The 13,328-nt window shown below is 37.2% G+C and overlaps 1 protein-coding gene across 1 annotated transcript in view; it reads right to left on the minus strand.

Annotated features, from left to right (window-relative positions):
• LOC136262915 (uncharacterized) overlaps positions 1 to 13,328 on the minus strand; it is a 317,270-nt gene that overhangs the window by 155,917 nt on the left and 148,025 nt on the right. Inside the window, exons 17-18 of the mRNA XM_066057331.1 lie at positions 4,304 to 4,733; positions 567 to 1,355 (exon numbers count right to left, since the gene is read on the minus strand). Of these exons, the coding sequence (XP_065913403.1) occupies positions 567 to 1,355; positions 4,304 to 4,733 (1,219 nt within the window). The remainder of the gene's footprint in view (positions 1 to 566; positions 1,356 to 4,303; positions 4,734 to 13,328) is intronic.

The following is a 13,328-nucleotide window of genomic DNA, read 5'->3' on the forward strand; positions in this document are numbered from 1 at the left end:
TACATGTTTTTATGGGATACAATAGTAATATGTATTGTATTCATTATTAAGTTTGCTTCTTTGGCATGTGCATTATACAATAATTAAATTTTTGGAAAATTACTGCTACTATACTTTTGGGAATCTATTACGCTGGCATAATTTAGCCAAGGCGTACTATAATACTGTTTGATAAATACACTTTTAAGTTCATTCAGTAGTAGAGTCCACTTTAATATCAGAATGGCCGAACAAGGCTAACATTTGTGATCAATGCCATTTTAATAAATGTAATTGGTTTAAACTTGTGAGTGGTAATGGTGCAAAGTTGAAAGTGTCAATACTGAACAAGCTGAAACCAGCTAAAAACTAGTCTAGAAGTTTCAGGACTACTTATGTAGTAGCCATCAACTTACTGGACAATAAGAAAGTGAAACATACGATGCTTGTAATTGTAAGGAATTGTTGTATATATGTTCTTCCTTATCTTCGTGTGATTATACATATAAATAGCTTGTAAATACTTCACATGCAACAGTAATAATACAGATAGATGATACAGTAGGTTTGAGCAGAATTATACTCACTTCAGTTCTTGAGAACCACAGCTGAATCATAGTAATATTAGAACTGACTGTCTCCAGTTGACAAAAATCATCCTTTGGATCACGGCCAAAACCAACACCATCAGTGAGTAGCCCAATTATTTTTTCAAGCAATTCAGTCAAATTTTGTTCAGCATCTAGGAATGGTACTATGTAGTGAAAAGCTGGTATCAGGTGATTCAATATCCTTTCATTGTAATCTTCATGCTGCAATTGAGCTGTAATTAGTTCAACTTGAGTTCTAAATGCATATCTACTGGTAGCTTCACTTGTAAATCCTCTACCTTTAATAAACTGGTAAAATTCAGCACACTTTGCTACAGCTGGAAATATTTTCAAACACCTTTTTGCTTTGGAATGATCCTCACCAAATTGTAATACTTCCCAAATTTTTCTCATATGACGACTTGCAACTTGACCAGTAATCTTGGCTTTATCTTCTACATTTTTTACACTGTTTATTATTTCTTCCAATTCCTTTAACTTTGGATCATTTAAGCAATTCGCAAGATGATACTGCTCACACACTTTTGGTATCGAAGAAATTTGTTGTGAGAATTGAAAAAGCTCAAACATGTTCTTTATTCCTTCTTTACCTTCAGTCACAATATCTTGAAAACCTGGAAATCCACTCATAATCTTAAATTCATAATCAATATCCCACTTTGGCAATAATTCATCTGACAGTAATGGTTTGATATCATCATAGGTAGCAGTACCCTTCATCATGCTCAAAATAAACTTTTCAGTTTTATCCAATGCAACTGCAAACTAATATCCATACAAACATAGGTGAACATGTACGTACATTAAAATACATATTTATTATTCACTATCCACTAGGGTCCTACAACAAGGCAGAATCCTGTGTAACAGGGAGTCAGAAACATAACACTTAAAACTGTGTTGAATACAGAAAAAAAATCCCACCCACAAACAACTTGCAGTCTAAACAAGTGCCCGAGGGCCTGGAATATTAATAAAGTGGAAGAGCAAAGTGATACTGAGCTATTTCTAAGAAACCAAGAAATCAATTCATACAGTTAGAACTTAACTTACACACACAGTGTAATGATTATGATATTGTGATTAAGATTCAGGATTGAGACTGGAAAGCCTGCACACCCGAATCCAATCATTTACCAGATTTACATTATACAGCTACATACAAAGACACAACAAACAAAACAAAGATTATATTAAGTACAAGAATCAAATTAACTATGAAATGTAAATCTAGAGTTACAAAACAATTTACTATATAGTATCTCTGCTAGAACAGCTGCAGATGGCATTTAACTCCTACAAGCCATTCTTGATAGTAATCAAAGATAATAACACATAAGATCACTAGTGATGTAGTTAAACTCAAAGACAGTGATAATGTTAAACTTTACAATCACCAATGTAGTTATAATATCAAAAGAACATGCATCAATGTGACATTTTTGGATCATATGAAATTTAATTGTGGAAATTAATTTCAGCAGGTTTAAAGTATCATTTTCAAAGAAAATTCTGCACCTTTTTAAAAAAACAACAAACCTTTAAGCATACACGTAGATGTACCTCTTCCCTATATCATACAGTGCGATAGTACTGTATAGTAGGGACATTGAGGTGTGGGTGTAGTCCATGATATAACCCAAAAACTTTCCTTGATTTATCCTAACAACAATATGACAGTATTGGTTGGGTAAAATTAAGTCCAAAAGTGTCTTCAGATCGACCCGAAACATTTCCATCAAGATGCTACAGAATTTAAAAAAAATTTATTCAATGGAATTTTCTACTGCCTGCCTGCCTGCCTGACACCTTCAGTCAGGTGTAGCAGAAAACTAGCTACAATTACAGTCCTAATTTTTTCACAGAAATGTTTCTAGTTCACTTAAGAAAAAACCTTTGGTATATTGATAAACATGCAATGCTTGCGCTATTGTCTTACCTTTATCCTTCTTTGCCATGGCCATCAGTCAAGGTTCTACTGCTGAGTGTTATAGACTAAAGTAGGGCTTCCATCTACTGGTGTATATTGTATCAAACTATTCAAATACATGTGGTTGTTGCACCAAACTATTTGAACACATATGGCTCAAAGTTGGTAGTTGATATCGATCAGTGAGAGCAACTCGTGGCGAACTAGCAATGTGTAAGTCAATAAATGTGGCTGGATCTGTGAAAACTGGTATTATTTCCCAAGACAGGAAGTTTGATTTTTTCACACAAACACAAAGCTTTATGAATGCACTATCAAATTTCACTGTCACAGTCGACCAGAGTAAAATGGTCTGTTTTTACTAGCTGCTTACTTCAAGCACAGTGACAAGCCATACAAGTGGTCTGGGGGTCTTGATGGAGCCATGGCCAATGGCCAGGAGATGGCTATGTGTGGTTGTACAGCTCCGTGGTATTAAACAATGACCTGTGCTGTAAATTCCCTTTTATTTTAGCCAGCTTTCAGCCCTGAATAGCCCATAACTTGGCCTAATTCATCCAAAAATGTTCCTCTTCAATAATATTTTTAAACAGCATCTTTCCCACCTTCCAGGCCCCCCACCTCCCACCCCATTTGGAGCTCGTCTGATACAGCCAACCTTGGTTAAAAAACTATCTAAAATGGTGGGAAACTTAGCTGTTGACTACTTCTTCAGTGAATGATCTGGAAGGTAATAAATTATTGTAAAACATGTGAAATTTGGTACACATAGCTACCACCATTGGCAAGCTACAACACTCTGAATAGTTAAAACTGGCATTTCTCAATACTTTTAAATGGGCGATAAGACCGGTTTTTCCGGAGACAGTCACAAATATAGTTTAGTAACAACGTTAAAACCGAGTTGGGTCATTCAGGTCCCACTTTACAGATTATCTGGGTCTGACCCCACATACTAAATTAATTAGTGTAACAATGTAGATGCATAGTAACATGTCATAGTGTAGCCCTGCTTCTTTCGTGAACCATGCCCACTTATGTAAATTACTGTCTGTAGACACATGGTAGCCATGCCCATTCATCAGTCTGTAGGTATGCACGAATCTATGTCCATTATTGTTTGCAGGCTTATGTAGAGCCATGCCCTCTGATCAGTTGTTATTGTATGAGTCATAATCTTGTATAATAGTGCTGTGATTAACTCTGAAAAATATTGTGACTGGTTTTGTGAAAAGCAGGCTATTTAGTGGTCATGAGCTTGCAAAACAACTTCACAAACAAGTATAAGAAAAAATTAGGAATTTTAAATTAGAGTAGGGACAGTGTATTAGTGCTGCAATAAAAAGTACTGAAACAAGCTGGATCAGAGTAGCTAGTACGTAATGTCCAAATACTGTAAATCAATAAGAAGTGAATATCCCTACTGTGCATTGAGTGCAGCACAGTAGAGATATCAGCTTGTTTCAGTACTTGTTATTGCAGAACTAATATACTGTCCCTACTCTAATTTAAAATTCCCAATTTTTTTATACTTATATATATATATATATATATTGCACTGGCTAATATAGGAATTCAGTTTGCACACCAGTCCTTAGTTTCATCACTTATTATTGTGATGATCCATATTGGCATATAAAATTCTTTATTTCTTTTCAACCTGAAACTGACAGTGAGTGTACCTTTACTTGTCTTTTTAGCACTTTTTTCAGATTGTTCTTTAGTTGCCACACTTAGTACAAAATTTGAACATGTATATCTACATATGTAAGTGTGCCCTTACCTGCATAATAGTATTATCAGAATTATCAACAGATTCTTCATTACCAGCTGATGGAATAATCACTTCCACATCAGAATCATCTACAGGAATATCTAAAGCAGATGTAGACATAGTAGCCACTTGGCATTTTAGGTATCTGCTGAACACTTCACAATCTCTCAAACTAAAGTAAACAAATACATCTATCTTCTTTAAAACAGGCCAAAGAAACTTTTCTAATCCATTCAATAATCTTGACAATATATTTAATGTGGCTGATTTTTTGAGGAACATGGTTGCTTCAGGTGAGTACAGGGGTACATTGGGTGTCTTTTGAAAATTCTGTGGCAATTTCTCTCCTGGAAGAACCACATGTGTCTCAATTTCTTGGTGAAGAGTATGACTTAATTTAATCCCATAGTCAGACAACATTTGCACTAATGTAATGCACCTGAAAAATGATATAAACATACTAATATACCCCCTTGACCCCGCAGATCAAAGGAACCATATATTTCCCTGACCACTGGGATAGATCAAACAGTACAGTAGTACTGTTTAAGTAGGGATTGCCCCTAGTGACAAACACCACTCAAACCGCCTCTATTAAAAATAATCCTAGAGACACCTTATGCAACAAAAATCACCTTACATTAGTCATTACAGCATTGAAAACACAGGCTGCCAAATATAGAATTTAAAAAATCTAATTATGGTTTGCCTGCCTACCTGCCAGGCTGACCACAGCTTATTTTGGGAATCATATTATGAGGTATCCATGCAATGATTCGATAATACAGTAGCTGCCTCTTGCATCACCTAGCTATACAATAAAACCAAATTCTGAAATGTGGACACCTTGATAATCAGGACATTTGTCCGCGGTCTCATTGGTTTAAATGCACATGTAATGAGATCAGGACAACTTTCCAATAAGGAAACTTAAAAGGAGTCCTAAGATATCAGGAATAGAGGGGCTCCACTAGTATACTAGTCCGGTTCCTTATGTCAAAATTTTGGCAAAACCATTATACAGCGAATCAAAAGCATCAAACTTGGTACAGTTATTCCTCAGCATGTATAACCAAATTTCAGAGAGGGTGCCATCACCTAACCCCTCTGTACCCCTAGATATACCCTCACATTTAATTTCTAGTGCAGGCAAGACAATTTGTTTATTTACATGAAAATAAATTACTAAGCCGTGTTAACAAGCTTGTTGCAGCTGCTTTGTACACAGCGCGCTTTTCATTTCTCTGGTTTCTGTGGTGAATGAAGCTCAAGAAGTCCAAGAAAAGGAGTGCTTTAACCCTTTTACAGTGTTTGTAAGGTAAACATTCATTAATTATTTAATATTATAGCATAGCAACAAGTATCACACTCCAATTAATGATCACCATAATGTACAATATGTTCTATTTTTATAGCTGCCTTCTGAAACTAGCTGCACATAGCTTTATGTAGGTCTTACTTAACACCTATGGAAGCCATAGACTGGGACTCATGCATTATATGCAGTAAACGCACTGGAAATTTGAAATGTCCAGTAGACAGTTGTGAGATGGTTTAGAAGTTTACAGAAATTTTCTGGGAATTGTTGAAGAGTTTCGCAGTTTAGATGCATCACCAGTTAATGTCAAATTTGAAGGTGACAACTTGGCAGAAGTGTTTTATCAAAACAAAGCTAAATGGCACAAATCTTGTCATTTAAAATTCTCTGTTTCTAAATTGCTTAGAGTTAAGGCACAAAGAGAAAGAGAGTAGGAGTATGCCTCTATTAATGATCAAAGATGGTCAAAGCACTATACGATGGCAAATACTGTAAATGAAGAGTGCTGTGTATTTTGTTCACAGCCATCTGGTAAGCTTCATCAGTGTGCAACAATGGAGCTTGATTCTGATCTGCGAAAAATGGTAGAAGATCTTCAAGACACAGCATTGATTGCAAAGCTTTCAGGTGGTGATCTGATAGCAACTAAAGCCAAATACCACAACAAAAGTCGTATAGCTTACAGGAATCAGTACAGAAGTTTTATGAGGTTACAACAGTCACTTGACAACACAGAAGAAAAGTAACTCCTGGCAAGAGCATTTGCTGAGCTTGTTGCACTGAAAACAGTGTAGAGAATGATGAGTGTATTTTTAAGTTAGCTCAATTACACAATCTTTATGTGGAACGTTTGTAATGCTTGGGTATCAGCAAGATTGTTAACAAAACCAGGTTGAAGAAACAGATACTAGATCGTTTTTGTGGTGAGTGTCAAGAGCAATCAGATGGAAAAAATTCTTTGCTTGTTTTCAATGAAGGTTTAACAAAAGTTTTAAAGGAGTCAATAAAATCTCAAAATTTTAAATCGGAGACATTTTTAATGACCAAATTAATAAAAATCATGAGGCAGGAAATTTTTGACTTTGATTCCTTCTGTTTCTCTGGTACTTTTCCACCTAAATGCCAAGAAAACTCTGTGCCAACTGTCTTGAAGAATTTTCTCTCAATGTTACTGAATGGACCTCATGTACGGAACCAAGATGACGATGAATCTCAAACTTGTCTTACAATTTCTCAACTTGTGTGCTTTAATGTTAAATTGAAAAGATCTTCTACTGAAAGCAGTCAACATTTCTAAGACAGAGAAACTCCACTTCCTCTCTATATAGGTTTGAATATTCACTCTCAAACAAGGAGCAAGAAGCTTTTAAATCGTCTCCATAGATTAGGGATTAGCATTAGCTATAACCATGTCATTGAATTAGAAAATTGTTTAGCGAGTAGTGTATGTACAAGATTTGAACAAGACGGTGTGGTGTGTCCTCAGTTGTGGAAGGATTTGCTTACGGTTGGAGCATTTGATAATATTGACCACAATTTATCTTCTACAACCTCTCAGGGCTTGTTTCATGGCACTGGAATAAGCATATTTCAATCCCCCACTACAAGTAATAGTGGAGTGTGTAGAAGCCCCATATTGTCTCATCACATGGTGATTTATCTACGTTTTCTTTACCAGAAAGTTACACCAATGTTCCAGATATCACTTGCAAAGTCAATGAGACAGTTGTACCTCAGCTCCAGTATACTGAAACCAAAGGCCATTTAGAAAATACTAAAGCTGAAGAAGTAAAATGGACCAAACATGCTACAGCATTGTTGGAAAATAACAAGCTGGAAGTTGCTGATTATGTTTCCTGGGCTGCAATTCATGTTGAAAATCAGCCTAATCCTGTTGATCTCATTTCTGTGGTTGCTCTTTTATCCTTATTTTCTGAGAAATCTGCAACCATTGCCATGGTCAAACATGGCATGGATGTTCTGCAAAAGATTACAGCTTATCTCAATCCCTCCAGTAATGGTTTTCGATCAACCATTGTTTGCTCTAGCAAAATATGTTCAGTGGTCATGGCCACAGTCTCTTGGAGAAGATGGTTTTGTAGTTATGTTTGGAGGTCTTCATATTGAATTGGTTCTGTGGAGTACTATTGGTGATTTTCTAGATTGCTCTGGTTGGACAGCAGCTTTGTGTGAAGCCAGTGTAGCTACTGCTGGAGTAGCAGATTCCTGCTTGAAGGTGTCACATCTCACTAGAACCAGATGTAGCCATCAGATCACAGCATTGGTGTTAAGCAAGCTTCAGCAGGAAGCTTGGGAGAGTGTGAGAGCTGAAAATGAAGGGATTTTGGTTGAATAATGGAAGCAAACAATGATAAAGAATTGTCCCACTTTTCATTACTAGGATCTTGTTTTAGAGTTTGAAATCCTTGCTTTGATATTTATCCGTGCTCACCGCATAAATGATTTCAACTTGTATCTAGAAACTCTGAAAGCTCTCACTCCATGTTTTTTTTCCTTAGGTCGTATCAACTATGTATGCTGGATTCCAATTCATATTCGAGATATGAAATCACTTTCAGACAACTTCAGAAATGAGTTTGAAAAGTGCTAGGTGCTGAGAAAAACCCATAGCACATTCTCGTGCATTCTAATTGACCAGGGTTATGAGCAGAACAATGAACTGGTAAAGGGGTCTGGTGGAGCAGTTGGACTTACAGAAAACCCAACAGCTTTTAGAAGATGGATGGTTGCAGGGCCAGAGCAGGCTAGATTACTGACTGAATTTGAGAGCCAGTTTATGGAAGAGGAGAATAGTTGGTGCAAGCAACATGAACAAGGTCTTTCTGCTCAAAATCTATTCCAGAAGCATGCAAACAGCAAGTATCAAACCATGACAACTATGGCCAATCCTTTCAAAGACAACTGTTTAGAGCTTTTAGCTTTGGATTCCCGTAATTGTGCTACAGAGAGTGTAGTTGAAACAGTTAGGAATATCAAAAGCATTGGAGCAATACCAAAACTATGGGAATTACCAAAATTATGTGATACCAAGCAAGCAATACCAAAATTATGTGATTACTAGAACTGTTTCAATCCATAAGCCCATCAAGAAAAACTCATTACCTTTACTAAAGAGACAATCTTCCAAGCCTGCTACCAAAAGTGTACAGAAGATAGCAAGCCTTAGAAGCGATTGTAATCTGTTCAGCCATTTGTTCATAGCAAGCAAGTTTCAAGATGGTGGCTTAGATGACTTCTTTTCAATGAAAATCACCCTTGGCCTCCTTCTATTTCAGAGCATGGAAAGTTTCGATTGCCCAATAGAAAAGCAGAATTATTGAGTTGCTTGGGTGGATCATTTGTGGAAGCTCCTATCACATTCCATGCTAAGATATTTGATGGCCCTGCTGTTGTCCACTGTCTTCCTACTAAGGTCAGCACATTTGAGGAATATGCCAATGAAGTATTCTTACCATGGACTAGGTAACAACTCTGTCTCTGTGACAGGATCAACATTATTTGGGATCAGTATATATCTGGCAGTCTGAAAGACTCTACCAGAGAGAAGAGAGGCAGAGGCATTAGACGAAAGGTACAAGCCAAGACTAAGATTCCATCAAATTTTTCTGACTTTCTTCAAGACAACAAAAAACAAAACAGAGCTGTTTGAATTTCTAACACAAAAGGTGTCAACACATGCATAGGCTGACACATGCATAGGCCGCCCTCCCTGGCCCTCCTCTTGCCCCCTTTGGACTCGCAGTACTATATTGATACCAGAAACTGGAATCATGCGTTAACACTGTATTCAGAAGTATAGAAAGCCAATGGTCAAATGGAAGACAATAGTTATACGTGTACTTTACGGTTATACTGTAGAAAATGAGGCAAATGAATTTGAATTTTTGTGTCAAGATTGAGATACTCTAATAGAGCAGTCACTACTCTAATAGAACAGTCACAATTCTAATGTCATTATAACAATACACCTTATTAAACAGGTTTAATGCCAATTCTAAGTCATTACACCTTATTTTCATTTAGTACACTTTACCATTAAACAGGTTTTATCTCAGATTGGCTAACTAATTTTTATATGCTTTGCAAGCATACACTTTGTAAGCGAAATGCTATCAAAAATGCTCCCAAATTCAAACCTAGGAGGTCTAATGTTTTAAAATTTTCTCTAGCTACAGTCTTAAAACTGTATGTTTATCATTCATCTAGCTATACTGAATAAAGTTATGCAACTGAATAATATAACTTGTGTACTAGAATTCCTCTTAGTGGAATAAACACTGTTGTACTCTAAAACTTCTTGCCCCCCTTGGCCTCCCCTGACAATGCCTCCTAGATCCACCCATGAACGCATGAATATCCTAATGGAAAGCAGGTTTACATTACTTCAGGTTAGTAAATTTACATGTATTATATGGTTTTACATACACTTAAAACTATGCTTTCTCATGCTAGGAGACTACTGTATTTGTGCTGATGTGTCACTGATTGAATGGTTCGTTTTAGCCCTGTTCTAGTAAATTTTTTGCTGAATAGTTTGTTAGCATATTTTAAATGCACTTATTTGTTCCTTTAAAAGTATTCATTTTGTTCATATTTAGAATATTCATTTGGTCCTGCTGTCCTGTAGGAAAATCAGTCATTTGTAAGAAAGTGATCAGCCTATGCTGGACTGTGATCACGAAGAGGCTGACACAAGGATATGTATTCATCTGCGTAACACTCTTGAAAGAGGAGCCCGCAACATCCTGGTCAGCACAGTTGATACAGATGTCATTGTCTTGCTAATCAGCGTTTACTTCCAAGTCAATGATACGTTCTCAGGATTCAATGTTTGGGTCAGGTTTGGAACTGGCAACCATATGAAATTTTATGATATCAATTCTATCTGTGAACATCTTAGAGAAGTAAAATCCAAAGGTCTGCCTTTCTTCCATGATTTTTCAGGCTGTGATACCACATCGCAGTTTCTCGGAAGAGGGAAAAAGTCAGCCTGGGAAGCATGGAAGGCATATCCAGATGTTTTAGAGGCCTTCCTCTTTCCCCTAGAGCATCCATTTCACATCCTACAGTTGGGATCTTCTGAAATGAAGCTGATTGAGTGATATGTGTATGTCTTGTATGATAAAACAACTCCACTCTGCTCCGTCAATGAGTTACGGAAGGAATTGTTTTGCAAGCGATCAAAGACAATGGAAACCATTCCACCAACACAGGTATTTCTTTAGCTAATAAATTCTTTACTTCACATCAATTTTTTTGCAATAGTGTGCTCTTCTTCAACGCTTTCTAAGAGCTCTCTATCAAGCGTTTGGGTAACATGCCTGCAAGTACAAGGAGATAAGCCACCACCAGAAGGATATGGCTGGAAACAAGCCGATGAGCTTTTTTGGGAACCAATGTGGACACTACTCCTGTGATGGCTAAAGCTAGCCAAGATTTGATTAAGTGTGGCTGCAAGGCTGAGCCTCTTTGTTCTGGGAGGTGCAAGTGCCAAGAGGCAGGCCTTCCTTGCACTGCATTATACCAGTGCGGTGGAATGTGCACATAACAAGCTGGTATAATAAGTAATGGTAATGTAATATCAGGTTTTTAATTTGGCGGGTTTTATTTTCGCTAAACTTAAAATAATCTTGTGCGCTCTATAATCAGGATAACAACAATGTAAAATGTATCAATATACTATACTTTATAATCTGATGGATAGCTAAATCATATTTAATAGTAATACTAACACAAAAAGTCAAGTCAAGTGGTTGATAGTATATAGAAATATAACAATTTTTATTTTCGCGGTTTATTACATTTGATTGATTTTAGAGGGGGTGCTGGATCATTTCATTGTGGCACCCCCTCTGACATCACTCAGTACGTGCCAAGGAATCACTGTACCAAATTTGGTGCTTTGATTCACCATGTAACAATCATTTCCATAATCAACCAGACTAGTGAAGAAAGAGGCAACAACTTATCTTAAGCTGGGCTACACACATTGTGCTTACTTTTTCACTATAGATGGGGTTTAAATGATAATTTAAATGAATTGATGTTGGAGCTAACTGTCAGAGCATTCTGAGTTGGGAATTACAGACCATAGCATGCTAGCAATATTGGACACTATGGTTAGGCTCTAATTAGAAACACAGCGCATATGTCAGTACGTCCCCTGCATGCTTCAGTGAAATTTCCAAAAACGCTAACACTCCCATGCTCCTAATAGTAACTCATGTATACACGCCCTACAGAGTTACACATTGCGTATTAGCAGTACTATTCACCACACTACCGCTGCTCACTGTACTATCAGCAATTTGCTACTTACTTCTATGTTTTATATGCAAGCCAACCTCTCCTAGTATTTTGTCTAGGCATCTCTGTATGTATATTAACAGCTAGTTGTGTAAACACACCTCAGCCTAACACATTTCTTGTTTGTGTATTTGTGTATTCACCCTCTAGTCCTGCACATTTCAGCTGCTGCAGTTTGTCTGTGTGTGTGTTGTGGTTGTGTGTTAGTGTGTTTGTTCTGTTCTTTCCTTGCAGAGTGTTACTACTACAGTGCTATACAGCAAAGTCATATGTGCATAGCAAAGCACCAGCATTTATTCTAAGCCACCACATGCACAGTTCAAGCTATAGTATTACAGATGTGGGGCACTACTATCAGCAACAGCAGTAGCAGTACTACATTATGCACATGCAGGTTCTACTATCAGCAGAAACAGCAACAGTGGCAGCAGCAGCAGAAACAACAGCAGCAACAAATTAAATAAAACTATGCACATGTTTTATGGGCCGATATTGCTGCCTACATGCTGGACAAATATTGACTCAACTGTCAAAAGCTCTGGCATCATTGCTGCTGCTGTTGCTAGAACAAATTCTGTTTCACCTTCTGCCCTTTTTGGCACACCCCAAGTTAGGTTCCCTGTTTTCAAAATTGTGTAGATCACTACATTGACACAGAGGGGTGTTGTCAACAGAGTTATAGCTGCAAATGCAACCTCTCCATTCCGGAATGTGATAGTGCAAGGTCACAGCTGAATAGGTCCATGTTATGCATAGCTCAACAATATGAGTGGCCTAGAATGGCAAGAGTCTGGGAAGGAATGATAATAGTTCTGCCCCAGACATCTCACTTATCCAAGTATCTGCCACAAAAGTCTGGTATCAGTGGCTTAACATTTTTTGGCCTACGATCTAAAAACACCACAAAAAGTTTGTCCCATTGTTGTTGGGGCCTTGTACACTTACCAAAACCCTCCACAATCAACTGATAGTGTAAGGTCTACAACTGTAGTGACCAAAAAGAAGAGCAACAGTCAACTGAATGTGTGAGGCCTATGACAGCAATACCCAAAGAGAAAAAAAAAGCTCAGGGCATTAAACTGAGGCCGTGGTGTAGTAAGGTTAGTGAACAACATTAATGTTAAATAGATTACATCATGCCTTCATTATATTTCATACTTAAGTTTTACATATATATGTGACCGGGCCTGCGAAAACAGGGCATGTGGGCACAAACTACACCCCATCACTCTACAGGTCATATCTCAGTATTGGAAATGTATATTTCCATTCTGTAACTTGCTTCATGATGCCAATTAAATGCGTACGTAGAGCTGAAAATTGCAATGCCATAGCATAATGGTACAAAATGTTATGAGAGATGAAAGTGTGAAAAATTAGGCAAAAATC

This window comes from Dysidea avara, chromosome 8, assembly GCF_963678975.1.
Source record: "Dysidea avara chromosome 8, odDysAvar1.4, whole genome shotgun sequence".
NCBI classification, from domain to species: domain Eukaryota; kingdom Metazoa; phylum Porifera; class Demospongiae; order Dictyoceratida; family Dysideidae; genus Dysidea; species Dysidea avara.